This window comes from Xyrauchen texanus, chromosome 31 (genome assembly GCF_025860055.1).
Source record: "Xyrauchen texanus isolate HMW12.3.18 chromosome 31, RBS_HiC_50CHRs, whole genome shotgun sequence".
Taxonomy (NCBI): domain Eukaryota; kingdom Metazoa; phylum Chordata; class Actinopteri; order Cypriniformes; family Catostomidae; genus Xyrauchen; species Xyrauchen texanus.
Genome location: NC_068306.1, coordinates 35660252 through 35674612, shown reverse-complemented (window position 1 = coordinate 35674612; position 14361 = coordinate 35660252). Strand labels below are relative to the sequence as shown.

The window sequence follows — 14361 nt, the reverse complement described above, 5'->3', positions numbered from 1 at the left end:
AAGCATCAGTTAATAGAGTAAAAAGCAACTAAAGCTTTAGTGAGATTCCCTGAAAAAGTGTTAGCACTGTGGCTCTGTGGTGCTATGAAAACATAGCTCTGTTTGTTTGAGCATCCCGACCAGCCTGACACAGCAACATTGACCAAAACAGTGAATTTGGGGCAGGACTGTCTAAATGGACTGACTCAATTTTGTTGCAATTCTGTTTGGTGATACAGGTGGTACATAAATTACACACTTTATATTTAACATGTCGATAGATGCGGATAGTCTCTTGGACATATTAGTAATATTAAACTCACCTTTCTCTTTAATAAGGCTCTCGACCTCTTGTTTGACACTGTCGTTCCAGAGGGTGATGTCCACATGCAGTGAGTAATCACAGCATGCCTTCCCATCTGCCCATTCATGCCAGCGTTCAAACGCTTCCACCAGACTGCTGCCAGGCTCCGGGATCACATGATCCACTGCAGATGACACGTGAGACAGGACAGAGGTGTTAGGCTTTGTTCACACAGCAGAGCAATTTTATTATATGTTTATTATTTTTATTTTTTTAGTTATATGTGGCCACATCTGTTTTTTTTTTCTTTCTGTTCAGACTGCAGTCACATTTGCTACCATGTCCACATTAGTTGTCATAGTAATAATGCAAACTTGTGTTTTTTACCGCATGAGACTTTGGTAATTGATCTTTTTTGGTAATGGCCTCTGTGATAATGGTGGATCTATGATGTCATTAAGGGGCCTCTAAGATATGAGGTCTATATGGTGTCAGAATGGGGCTTCAATAATGTCACAATAGTGCCCATATGATGTCATAATGTGTGACTGTGAATGATGTCATAATGAGGTCTTTATGATGTCATATTGGTGCCTCTACGATGTTATAGTGGGGTCATTTTGATGTCATAATGAGGCCTCAATTATGTCATAACAGTGTCTCTATGATGTTATAATGAGGTCTTTATGATGCCATAAAAGTGGATCCATGATGTCATACGGTATCTGTGATGTCATAATGGGGCCTCAGTGATGTCATAAGGGGGTTCTCATGATGTCATAAGGCCTCTATGATGTCATAATGGACCTCAGTGATATCATAATTGGGTCTTAATGATGTCAATAGACACTTTCCACAGACTGTGATGATACATTTACACCTTATTTGTGGCATACATCTTGCAAACTTTGCATTATATTTTCAATTTTTTCAATTTATTCAATTTATAATATAATATTATATTTTCTGTTATATTTCCCTAGGATTAATTGATTAATTACAAAAAAATCACCCCTGCTACAAAAGGGTTTCTAATATAGCTGAGATAATAACAGTTAATTTGGCATCGATCCCTTTTCTGACATAATCTACCTCTCGCTATTATTTTTACTTTTGGAAAGTGACAGAAATGCAGTGGGTTCTTTCTTTAGCTGTTGGAGCAAATGGGAACACAAAAGTATCATTTTCTGTGGTCCGCCACCGCTATAGAGGTTTACCCTGCAACATTTTACTTCCATGTTCCAACCCCAAAAATGTGAAAAAGTTTCATTGAGCTTCATTGATGCCATAATGGGGTCTTTGTGATGTCATAATTGCCATAATAACCTCTAAAATGTCATAATGGGATCTTTATTAGTACCCTTAAGGGCACTACCTGTATCTTTAAACTTATGCCTGCTTTAGTAAAATAACAGAATAAACAAAGTTTTAGGATTTTTAACTTTTTAAAACTAAGAATCAATATGAAATATTTCAGATTCTGCACTTCAGGGTCACTACAACAGGTCAGATTTCCTTGCTTCCATTAAGCACACAAGATGCTCTTTGGAACATTCTTAAATCATGCTGGATAACATTTATATTGGGGAAAGATGTAGTAAATTAGAAAAAGCAAAATTGACTAGTTTTGAACCCAGCCTTTCACGTCTTCTCATTAAATTCTGACATGCAACTTCCCTAGATTATCAACATGTTTAATGTACCTCACATTTCCTCTGAGAACAAAGAGAGTCTGTCTTTTAGTGCAAAATGAACCACAGAACTAACATCTGAGGAGGCAATACAAAACAGCTAATGGTTCAACACAGGGTTTCTGTGCAATAAGGCTCCCTTATATAGCAGCTGCAGTCACTTTGTCTTGTTGATCAGTTGTCTGCAGTGGTCAAAGTGGTCTACTGTCTTTCCACAGGACTAGAATTTCACTGCAGGCCCCTGCAGAAGCATTGTGTGGTCCGCTGGACCACTGCTCACGCAGACCAAATTAGAAGCCTGCTATTGTTGTCATCGTTTCACTTATTCACTAACACATGCACATAAATGCACAGCTTTAAATGAACTCTTATTGGTTACATTAAAATGGGTCTTATTTCAAAACACCTCCTGATGTCTTAATGCCCTTCAAACCAGATAGATTCTTACCAATCATAGTGGTTCCTCCGGCTAGAGCAGCTTTGGTGCCCAGGTTGAAATCATCCACAGTGGTCGTGCCTCTGTAGGGCATCTGGAAATGGGTGTGAATGTCAATTCCTCCAGGAATCACCATCTTCCCATTGGCCTCAACTGTCTTTACCCCTCCTGGTACTATCAAGTTGTCTCCAATTTGCCTAAAAATTGACAAGTCACGAGAAATGGTAATTCAACATGATGCTACTGTGCAGATATGTGATTTTCCATTTTATTCTAATGGGTCAAATACTAATGCAATTAAAATACTAATGGAATTAAAGTTCCAAGAGGTCCGTCCCACCAAAGGTCCGGACAATAATATCTTGTTTCGTAGCCATGCTGATTAATGAAAATGTATAAGAAATGCACATTTTGTGGAATAGTTATTATAATGTCCAAGCTGGCAGCAATACTTAAAATAAGTAAAAGTACTGTAAGAAAAAAATTATGAATCATCATAAAGTATCTTAATAACTGGGCAAGAATGAGGACATTTGGGGCCCAAAGACAACCACAGAAGTGGATCTTCTACTGTTAATATACAGCCATGGCCAAAAGTATTTGCAGTGACCTAAATTTGTATTTGTGTTGCCTGCTACGGATCCAAAATTTCAATGTAATGATCTCTTGCAGGACATTTTGATACCATTCTTTATTCATGGCAGTGTTTTTGGGCAGAATTGAGTGAGTACCCACTCCCTTGGATGAAAAGCAACCCCACACATGGATGGTCTCAGGATGCTTCACTGTTGGTACAACACAGGACTCACGGTAGCGTTCACCTTTTTTTCTCCGGACTATCGAATTTCCAGATGTCCCAAACATGCCCTTCTTGCTGCCCTTCTAGACACCAAGCCATTGTCCAAAAGTCTTTGTCTCACTGTGCACGCAGATTCACTCACACCAACCTGCTGCCAATATTGAGCAAACTCTGTATGCACTGGTGGTGACACGATTCCGTAGCTGACTCCTCAGGAGGAGACTGTCCTGGCACTTGCTGGACACTCTGGGACGTCCTGAAGCCTTCTTCACTGCAGTTGAACCTCTCTCCTTGAAGTTCTTGATAATCCAGTAAATGGTTCTTTCAGGTGCAATATTCTTTGCAGCAATTTCCTTGCATGTGAGGCCATTTTGATGCAAAGCGATGATGGCTGCATGTCTTTCTTTAGAGGTAACCATTGCTAACAAGAACACAATGATTGGAAGCACTTCTTCTCTACTTTTATAGCAATCAGTCTGCTCATATAATCCAATCAGAATGATAGAGTGATTTCACCTGACTAGTACTCGTTCACACTTTCCCAGGTGCTGCCGATATGATTAGTGAAACAATTTTAGTTGGTCATTTTGTGCCAGGACCAAAAAACTGTGAAATTTGTTTTTTTGTGATGAAGTAAAATTTTTTGGCCAATGAAGCTTTTTGCAATTATTTAAAATGCATCTGATCACTCTGCACAATAATCTAGAAACAATGTGAATCAACACCACAACAACTGAAGCAGAAACATTTGTTAAATATGTCACTGACAATACTTTTGGCCACGGCTGTATATATATATATATATTAGGGCTGTCGATTTAATGCGTTAATTCAGTGCGATTCATTTTATGAAAAATAACAGGTTAAAAAAACAGGCTTTTGTCCCCCTTAATTAGCCTGATAAGGGACCGGGTGTGTATAATCACAACCCAGCCCCACACTCCACCCTGTCACGTGCGCAAATGCAAACTAAGGGATCTCAAGATGTGTTTAAAGATTGAGTATTAAACTCTATTTAACTTGACACAGTGACCTAAACGTTTTATTTTTATGACGCAACGCACCCGAGACGCGACACAAGCATGTCTGACGCAGGTGTACATTGACGGGTCCTTAAACAAGCCCTCATAATAAATCTCCAACTGACTGACAAATTCACTTGTGGAATGGATTGCTGTGAACTGTATGCCAAATGGTAAAGTTAAAAAGACATTAGACACACTTTTTAATTTTTAAGTCTTTTTTAAATTATTATGATCTCAGGTTGGTTAAACAGCCACCGGTTGACATTAAGCCCTTTATGCATTTTAATGTTTTTTTTAATCAACTAATAGATCCAGACAAACAAATGGAGCATCATGTCATTGACCCATTAGTACAGCAGTGACCAATTAGCGGACTGCATTCTGGTAAACCATGATGACCCTAACCCATGATGAAAAACATTTCCATTATTTGTTAGTCAGACCATTTGGCATACAGTTCACAGCAATCCAAAAGGGTGTGTGTGTGTGTGTGTGTGTGTGCGTGTGTGCGTGTGTGCATGCGTGCGTGCGTGCGTGCATGCACGCGTGCATTTGTGTGCGTGTGAATGTGTCTTACTTGATGACCCCATCCTCCATATATATGTCTGCATGGAAAGACTGATCATCGTTCACAATCCGAGCACCTTTGATCAGAAGCCTCTCACTCTGACAAAATATAAAACAGAAAGAGAGAGAGAGAGAGAGAGAGAGAGAGAGAGAGAGAGAGAGAGAGAGAGAGAGAGTGAGGATGAGGGACATAGGATACTTATTTAGATAGACATATACCTCACAAAACACAAGACAAATATAAAAAAATGAATGTGTGTATATTTCAGTTTGCAAAAAGCAACCTACAATTTTCAGCAATTATTACTTACATTTGGATCAAAATTGCAATTGCAATATTTCATTACTCCTAATAGAAGTTGTGATAACATGCAGTAGCTGACTATACACTATAACATTCAGCAATAGTCAGCCCAACTGGAATGGACAGTTGACAAAGTTGAAGACATGGAAGACCCGAAAACTTTGATTCTAAACAGGTCACTTTATATGTAACTTACTTATGTATCCATTTAAACACTGCTCAGTGTCTGGGTGAGTTATTCAAAGACAAGATTTTTTCCAAATTTTTGTGGAGAAAATCTGCTGAAATCTGTTAACAATTAAACATGTTAAAATCTGTTAAACCGAGATGAAAGTATAACACTTGTACTGGTAGATGAAGCACAATCAAAGAAGCCAAAATGTTTAAAAAACAAATAAGCGATGGTTGGGAAGTTGTGTTGAACTTTCTGGTGTTCAAATTCATTTTCATTTTCAGGCTTTTCTTTATATAATGACCATTAATTTCAATGACTATTGATTCAGTGTGTGAGCTGTTAACTAAAAGCAATCCAAATAATTGATATAATTCATGATATGATTCAGATTGACTAAGATACTAATTATTATTTTATAGGCTGTTTGCCTTTATTTTAGAGGAAACTGGAGTGTAGAGAGGGAAGTTATGGTGAGAAAGCCACAGCTCTAAACATGTAATAAAATTAAACATGAAAACTAGAAACATGTGTGTAAAATGTTTCATTTTTACCCTTTAAAAATAAATTCAGTGTGATCCCTAAGTGCAACATTAGATCACAAATGATTGAGCTCATATGGATCGGCATGTCACAGGGAAGGCAATGCTGAGTAATGCAGGGTTAGCAGAATTGTTTTTATATATTTAATGTTATATTTTATATAACATTAAATACAACACCATAATTCATATTGTAAAACCTAAAAGTATATTCCTAATTTAAAGCTGAATTGTGCCACTAGCTTCACAAAATGGAATTTAAAAAATAATCCAAACAGGTTTGCCAAACTCACCCCTCTTCTTCCATTGGTCAAAACAATCAATAGCCCCGCCCCAAATTCACAATATTGGTTGAGCCAAGATTGCTGTGCTGGGCAGGACAAGATGCTCAAACAAACAGAGCAATGTTTTGATTGCGCTACATAGACATATTGTTTACACTTTTCAGGGACATCAACCTACCAATAGTTTACTTATAGTTGTCTCTTAATAGTAAGCTGGGGGACGAGAAATTATTTCACATTGAAAAAGCACACTTCACCTTTAAGTTATTTGTCATAGTTAGAATGTTCATGACTGTGCAGATGAATCTGACTGCAGGGAGGTTTGCTCTATCCATCACTTTAACTCAAAATGGTCACTGTGTCATTTCTGCTGAACACACATTTGTTAAACAGTATAAATGGGAAGTGTTATGGTGTCACTTCAGTGCTCACAAGATCAAAAACACTGTAAGCTTGAACAGGGAATGGTCTGATTTTATTACTGTGACAAGGACAACTTGTCCGGAATCATTTTTATTATATTTTGTATTTTTAGGACCACAAAGATTATTTTTTTATTTTATTATTTTATTGTGACATTATTTACATGACAACACATTTCTCCACAGATTCTCATTACCATAATGCAAAAATATCATTATCATTACTGTAATGTGAAGATATAATCATTTATTTTATTATTTTAATAGTAATGTATTTATAAATCATGGTAATAATAATCTAACGAGAATCACCATTAGAGTATAAAGAGAATAAAAATAAAAAAACTCGAAAGTAAATGTCTGGAATCATAACGGTAATGAGAATTTGATCGGAAAATGTGTTTAATTTTAGTGACATTAATATAAAAAAATAATAAATGGTCCTACACGTAGGCTTTATTTTCTTTAAGTAAAAGGTTTAGGTTTAAATATGATCCGGTCATATGTTCCTCACAGGTTTCAAGAGATTCACACATATGCTGTTCCAGATGCTTCTTCCGAAGCTTAAAACATCTAGAGCTCTCTCTGGATTTAGATTTGTGTCAAAAATTTGTGCAACAGGCATTAGTATTTCAACCAAAATTCACCAGGGTGACTGAGAAACATATTTTCATGAGCTCAGTAACATGAAGGCTTTTTCAAAGGAAAGTTGAGGGTCTGTCAGACTGACAAAACCCAAGAAAACAGGAAGTCTGCATGGGGCGAAAACCTTTTGACACACAAAGGATCCCCCCCATTGTCAATCAACAATGCAATGTTTGGAAAAGACCCTTTTGATCTGTGAAATCAACAAATACAAATTTATAATTTCAAGAACATTATCCATAACCCAATGACATTGGGTTCCCATGTCTTAATGATAGTATAATAGTGTCAGTGCTGAGCAATATGGCAGTCATCTTTGACTTACAATACTGATAAGCGGCATGGATACAGCATAAAGATAAACCAATAGCTTTAATTTACAGATGCCATTTTAAAAATACAGTCACATGGTCAAGCAATGGCAACATGGCAGCCCCCATGGGCCAACCCGCTCATTGTAAATTAAAACAGATTTTATTAGCCCACTAATATGCCTGAAGTCTTCACCTCATATGACTGCATAGTTTTAAACATACTTTGGAAAAGTACAATTCATTTCCATTAATCATTTTTGAGTAATCTGTTTAAATAAACTGATGAATCAGAAAGTCTCTAATAAAATAAATATTCAATAACCTGTAGAATAATGTCAGAGTTCTGTCAAAGCAAAGACTGAACTATATCAAGACTGTATCCAACAGAGTGCAAGATTGGGGTTCTGGAAGTATTAATCCCATTCATTTTCATCTTGGAGAAACAACAAAAACCTACTGTACCATAAGTTACAATGTTGTTAAGCAATATGGCAGTCATTGCATGGCACTCTGGAACACTCCATTCTTATTGTTCAATGGTGCCATCTAGTGGCCTGACATCTCTGAGTAACAACTGCACATCCGGGAATCAAGACGTTTCACACCGGTCATCCGGGTATTGTGAATCATCTTTCCTACTTCTCGGATCACTGTTTGATCTCTACAAATAAGCCAATAAAAGAATATAAAGCTTAAATCAATGTTTCTTGTCCACTTATTTATTTATTTGGTAAGTATTATTGTAATAAGATGCATAATGAGCTGTCAGGCGGTCAATATTTACAAAATAAACACCATCAGAACTCAGAGGTGGATTTCAGCTGTTCAGCGATTTATTTCTTCTCACATAATTACATAATTTCACCGCAATGCAGTATTTATGTTAATGTATGTATTTATTGTTGGTTATTAGTCATGTAATACGCAGGATAATGTACAGTCAGCTTGTTGTCATTGCAAAATAAACCCCTTCAGGGGCGAACAAAACCACACTGCTTCACGTCAGGGTCCTGATCACCCTGTTTATTTTGTGATAACAACCGTCTGACTGTACATTATCCCTTACCTACATGATTTTGTATAAGCCACAAGTCAGTGTGATTTCACCTTCATTAAAAAAAAAAAAAACATGTTTAATTGTTGATTTCCAGATATGGAACAACACTACCCATAATTCTGAAGAGCGATCTACCAATCAGAGAAGTCTCTGTTACCCTAGAAAAGGGATCCATGCTAAAACTCAACAGCGACTGCCTACTTCCATAAATCAAATTACAGTCAAATAACTTTCATATTTGTGTATGAATATTTTTCAATAAACTTTTAATACTTTGTGTTGTACTTTTAATGAACAATTATAATACTGTACCATCATTATTAATTAAATTGTTGTTCATTCCCTTGCAAAAGACATTAAGTATTGTATGCTACAATGAACCCAATCATCTCAAATTTTTTAATCCTAATGGAGAACGTGAATGGGAAAATACAACCGGAACCAAGGCGTCTGAAAAAGTGGGTGTTCACTGTGCTCTATAGACAGAAAATTCTATGAATACCATCAGAGCTGTGCACAGTCTGCACACAGAAAGTGCAGTCATTTGTTGTTGCTGATCGTGTGTGTGTGTGTGTGTGTGTGTGTGTGTGTGTGTGTGTGTGTGTGTGTGTGTGTGTGTGTGTGTGTGTGTGTGTGTGTGTGTGTGCGCGCCTATGGGGAGGGTAGGGAGGACACAGCCAAAGAATGTTTGGCCAAAGGACATTAAGGCATTGAGTGTTAGCCATAAAACCGCTCTATATGCATCCAGAGCTGCAGTCTTTTCCTGGTGCCAAAAATATTTACCATATACTTATGACAGTTTCTTGTTTTTTTGACAGCAAAGACGTCAAAACACTACTTACCAATCGAAATACATCATGACCAACGTCTATTACACTACAACACATCCACCCTGTACTATGAGTGAGTTAACTAGGTTGTTATGGCAACCGAGATCCCCGCTGGTTTCTAAAACATGATCTTCTTAGAAACTGCCATACGTTTTTTTTTCCTCTTGCTTCCTCGATGCAAAGGGGTGGCTTATTGCTTTTACAAAACGGCGGCAAGATGTTGATAAAAAAAAAACAATTTTTATAGTCAAATGTATTATGATTAATAATCAGAGTAAACAATTCTTCTGCCAAGTCCTAAAAGTTAAATAGTCTGCTATTAGACTAAATTATGCTCACTTGTAAAAAGTGTCAAAATTACAAATTGTAAAAAAAAAAGTATTGCTGCATTACTGTGATGGTACATTCACATCATGTCGGAATTACTGTAATTACGAGATGGCAACTCGTAGATTATACTCTGAGCTATTTACGTCTCCAGATCTCGTAAGTTATTAGTTTCTATGGCAACACTTACTGTATAATGCCAAAACGGCTTTATCACTACATTAAGTATTTAATACACCACTATATATTCTTGCAAAATGTTTAAGCATTTTAAAATTCTCCAGGCATTAATGGCATAATAAAATGGCATATCAAACAGAAATATGTGTTCACTGCCTTCAACGGTTGAGGCCGCTGCCATATTGGTTCATTTTACATGACGTAACGACTGTTGGAGCGTTCATAGAATTCAGAGTTTACAACTTGTAATTACAAGTTCTATGAAGATATGAACACTTTTTACAAACTGGAGTCTTGAAATTACGTAAATTCCAACGTAACATGAACGCACCATAATTATAGGATGATGTTATTTGGAGTAAAAATTTGTTCAGGCTCAATTTGTGCATTGTTGGCTCTCATAACAACTCAAGTAGTTATTTATGTCAATGTAACTAACCTAGGGCCATCATTTCATGTCATCTACCCACTGTCAAAAGACTCTCAACACAACTCGACAAATTATCGGCACCATGGAGCCATTTTTTACTTGGCAATACTTACAAATTTAATACACTAAAAATAAAACTTTCCGCTAAAAACACTGATGCGAGTGAAATTAAAAAACAGGCTTCCATTATGAATCATGGAACACTTAACTGTGTTCAGAAAATAGATGGATAATACTGTATGTTATTTGGACACATAACATTGTCATTCAATCGTATTCTTTTAAGTATATTGGAGTACAACGTAAATGTCATGGTACATGAATAATGTAATCATTTAATACCATACACATAAAGGTTAATGTATGATACAATATTTTATTATAATAAGCCACAGTACTTTTTGTAGGGTAGGATGCCTTTAACTGACAGGCCTGATGCTAATGTGTAGAAATTGATTTTTCATAGGGAAGGTCACAGATGAACAAAAATATTGATGTCCCTTTACAGTGTGTGAAACTGCTTTAAAAGATTCAGTCTGTGCGATAGGCATCCGAATGATTTGGAGTGAATTGCGAACTGACTCAGACCAACCTTTGAGCAATTCATTGAAATGAACCGACTCAAGCGAGTGATTCATTTGTGAATCAGGCATCACTAGATTCTGAACAGGTGACATAAAATAATAAAAGATTTGAGCTAGGGCTGTCAACCGATTAAAATGTAATAAAATCTAATTATTCGCAAATAATCATATATATATATAATCCATAATAATTCAATATATATATATATATATATATATATATATATATATATATATATATATATATATATATATATACTTTATTTAATTTATCTTTTTGTATTTAATTTATATAATTTATCAAATCAGCCAATAGTGTGGCAGCAGTGCAATGTGTAAAATCATCCTGATACGGGTCAGGAGCTTCAGTTATTGTTCACATCAACCATCAGAATGGGGAAAAATGTGATCTCAGTGATTTCAACCATGGCATGGTTGTTGGTGCCAGATGGGCTGGTTTGAGTATTTCTGTAACTGCTGATCCCCTGGGATTTTCAACCACAACCGTCTCTAGAATTTACACTCAATGGTGCCAAAAACAATGACGGATGTTTTAAAAGTGTCTCACTAGTTTTCAGCATCATAAACACTGCGTTTAAAAAAGTCTAAACTATGGAAATCGCTTCTCGAGACGCCTGCAATATGTTGTTCTTTGTTCAGCTGTCTTCGTTGTGAGGTTTTTTTGAGGTGTGCTAACTGCCCCCTTTGGGCGTGGCTCTTAAAGATACGAAGTTACATGTACTTTTAGCTTAAACTACTTGATAATAGAAAAAGACATACTTTTATAAAGCAATTTATGTACGCGTCTGGATGCATGGTTAATTGAATACATTTTAGCACGTTATTTTTTAAATCAGCAATCGCACTAATTTATCGCATTAGCCAGTAAACAATCCATCTTTATGAAGTAACGACTTACTGAGTAACAATACCAAACATTTATTCGATAAAAAAAAAAATTCAGGGCTAGACTGAAATACTTTGGGCTCGGGCCCCTGCAACTCTGCTCTCTGTATACATTTTTGTACATTATATGCTGTATATATATTTCTTCCAAACCATACTTTATTTGTATATTGATTTATATATTGATATCCAGAGCGTTTCCAGTATATTACAGCATTGAGCATCTGTAGAGATTGAGAAAACCACACCTTCCCCTCTCACAGCTCTTACACATACACAGCCGGTGCACGAACAGAAACTGTTGAGCAATTGTTATACAAAAATCTGTTCAATAAGTGCACGGTTTATTGCGAAGTTTGGTATCTGGGGAAAATCATTTCCAACTAACAATATTGCAGCCTAAATAAAATGCTTAAACGATATCGTACAACGCATAACACGCCCATTTGTGCTGGACTGCGCAGATTCACAGCATCAGTACCAAAGATAATCTATCAGGACAAAGAGCATCAATGCTAAAACCGCAACAGAGCACTCCAGTCATAAAACATCCTCTTTATCACTCATGCATATGCACATAACCTTTATACAAACATACGTTTTTAATGAACATTGCGCCTGGTGCAAGTATGTGCCGGTCATCTAAAACATGCATGTAATATTCTATCGGTTATGGGCGTGAATTTCTCGCTGCAGTCCACCGGCTCATATTTAACCCAACAATATTTTTCTTGTTTTATTATTCTCGCGAAATGCATAAAGGACTGTAATAATTAATGCAATAAAACACAACCACATTGCCATTTTGGGGCACCATTTACAGCACTTTGAATATGATTCCTCCCATGAAACATGTATCAGATATATCTGAACAGAGAGCAGTTAGTCCCGATAACTCAATAGGCTACCAATGTAACCCAATAATATTAGATATGACTTATCTGCAGCCTTTCATGCAATTCTACCTATAATTCTATCAAGAAAAAAATGCATTAGAATATCACTGATGGTTCCTTTAATGTATGAACTTACGGTGATTTTGGGGATGTTCTTTTTGCCTTGGTACGACATTTTCTTCGTTGATGCAAGATGTATTTGTCTGTATGTGCTGAGACTGCTGTTGCGCACACTTGAGCTGTCTCTCAAACACACTGCTGGGCTCCTCCCTCCATGTCCTGCTGTCTGTCATGTGGGATTTAAACCACCAGGGGGCGCCGACAAACCGTGTTTGGGAGTCAGAATCATTACAGATAACCGATTCTGATGAACAGTTCTTTTCAATGAACCGGCTCGAAAAAAAGATTAATCGGTTCTTTTACACCATCATGTGTTCCTACACGTCCTGTGAACTTTTAAATGTTTTAAACCTCTTTTTACTAAATGTCTGAGGGAAAATATAGCTGTTTATTTCACTCGAGCTCTGATGATCAATGCCTGTTACTCAGTGGTAGTTTGCTTTTTTTTATTATTTAAAAAAAAAACAAATTCATGTTCACATTCACCACTGAAGGCAATATATATTCTTTGCATGTTTTCAAATGATTTCTGACTATTTAAAGATTAAAATATTTAAAATATATGTATGTATATATATATATATATATATATATATATATATATATATATATATATATATATATATATATATAGCCCTGCGATGGACTGGCGACCTGTCCAGGGTGTCCCCGCCTTTAGCCCAATGTTAGCTGGGATAGGCTCCAGCCCCACGACCCTGTACACAGGATAAGCGGTTGACGATGGATGGATGGATATATATATATATATATATATATATATATATATATATATATATATATATATATATATATATATATAAGGTTAGTGTAAAACACTTTGCCATATAACTAAAACCTAAAATGATTTCTACTAACACACCACTTTCCGTCTACATGGGAAGAGTATGTTTTCTTAAGAATTTTATGTTGTCCAATATTTGTTCATAGAACTGCTGTAAATTGAGGATGCTGTCTAGTTTATTTGTAAGTGCATCCATGGTATACAAAAAAAAAAAAAAAAAGAAACTGTCAGAGACTAGTCATTATTATGGACTATCACAGTGATGGTAAACAAAGGGGAGAGTGGTCCCGAGAACAGCTGCTGAGTCCCACCCATGTGTATCTTTTGTCTGAGCAGACACCTCCCTATGGCCCTAAGTGCACATGTAAATAGGGACTAACCATAGAGTAGACTTTAATGGTTTTATGCTAAGCTTATTATAATAACTACAGACAGACTAATCATAATCCATACCCTAACCCCTAAAAAAAATACAAATAAAATAAAAACAATCCCTAAAGGAAGATTTTGTCATATTTAGTTCACTTCTACTACATGTTTGTCACCTGCAAAGTTAATATATATGATATGTCACACCAGACACTACTAAAGTTTCTTAGGTAGACTTTGTAGATGATACTATTACAATCATAATTACTCCCACTTATAACAATGAATATATCATAATTACAATTATTTTGTGGATAAATCAATAATGGTGCATAAAAAGGTGAACAATTGTAATTGCACATAGCTGCCATTCAAG

At 36.1% G+C, this 14361-nt stretch overlaps 1 protein-coding gene across 1 annotated transcript in view; it reads right to left on the bottom strand.

Moving 5' to 3' along the window:
- The window catches only part of LOC127625385 (dihydropyrimidinase-related protein 3), a 34566-nt gene extending 21597 nt beyond the window's left edge, over positions 1-12969 (bottom strand). Inside the window, exons 1-4 of the mRNA XM_052100659.1 lie at positions 12831-12969; positions 4812-4900; positions 2423-2607; positions 303-467 (exon numbers count right to left, since the gene is read on the bottom strand). Of these exons, the coding sequence (XP_051956619.1) occupies positions 303-467; positions 2423-2607; positions 4812-4900; positions 12831-12869 (478 nt within the window). The 5' untranslated portion in view covers positions 12870-12969. The remainder of the gene's footprint in view (positions 1-302; positions 468-2422; positions 2608-4811; positions 4901-12830) is intronic.
- Positions 12970-14361: the final 1392 nt, after the last annotated feature.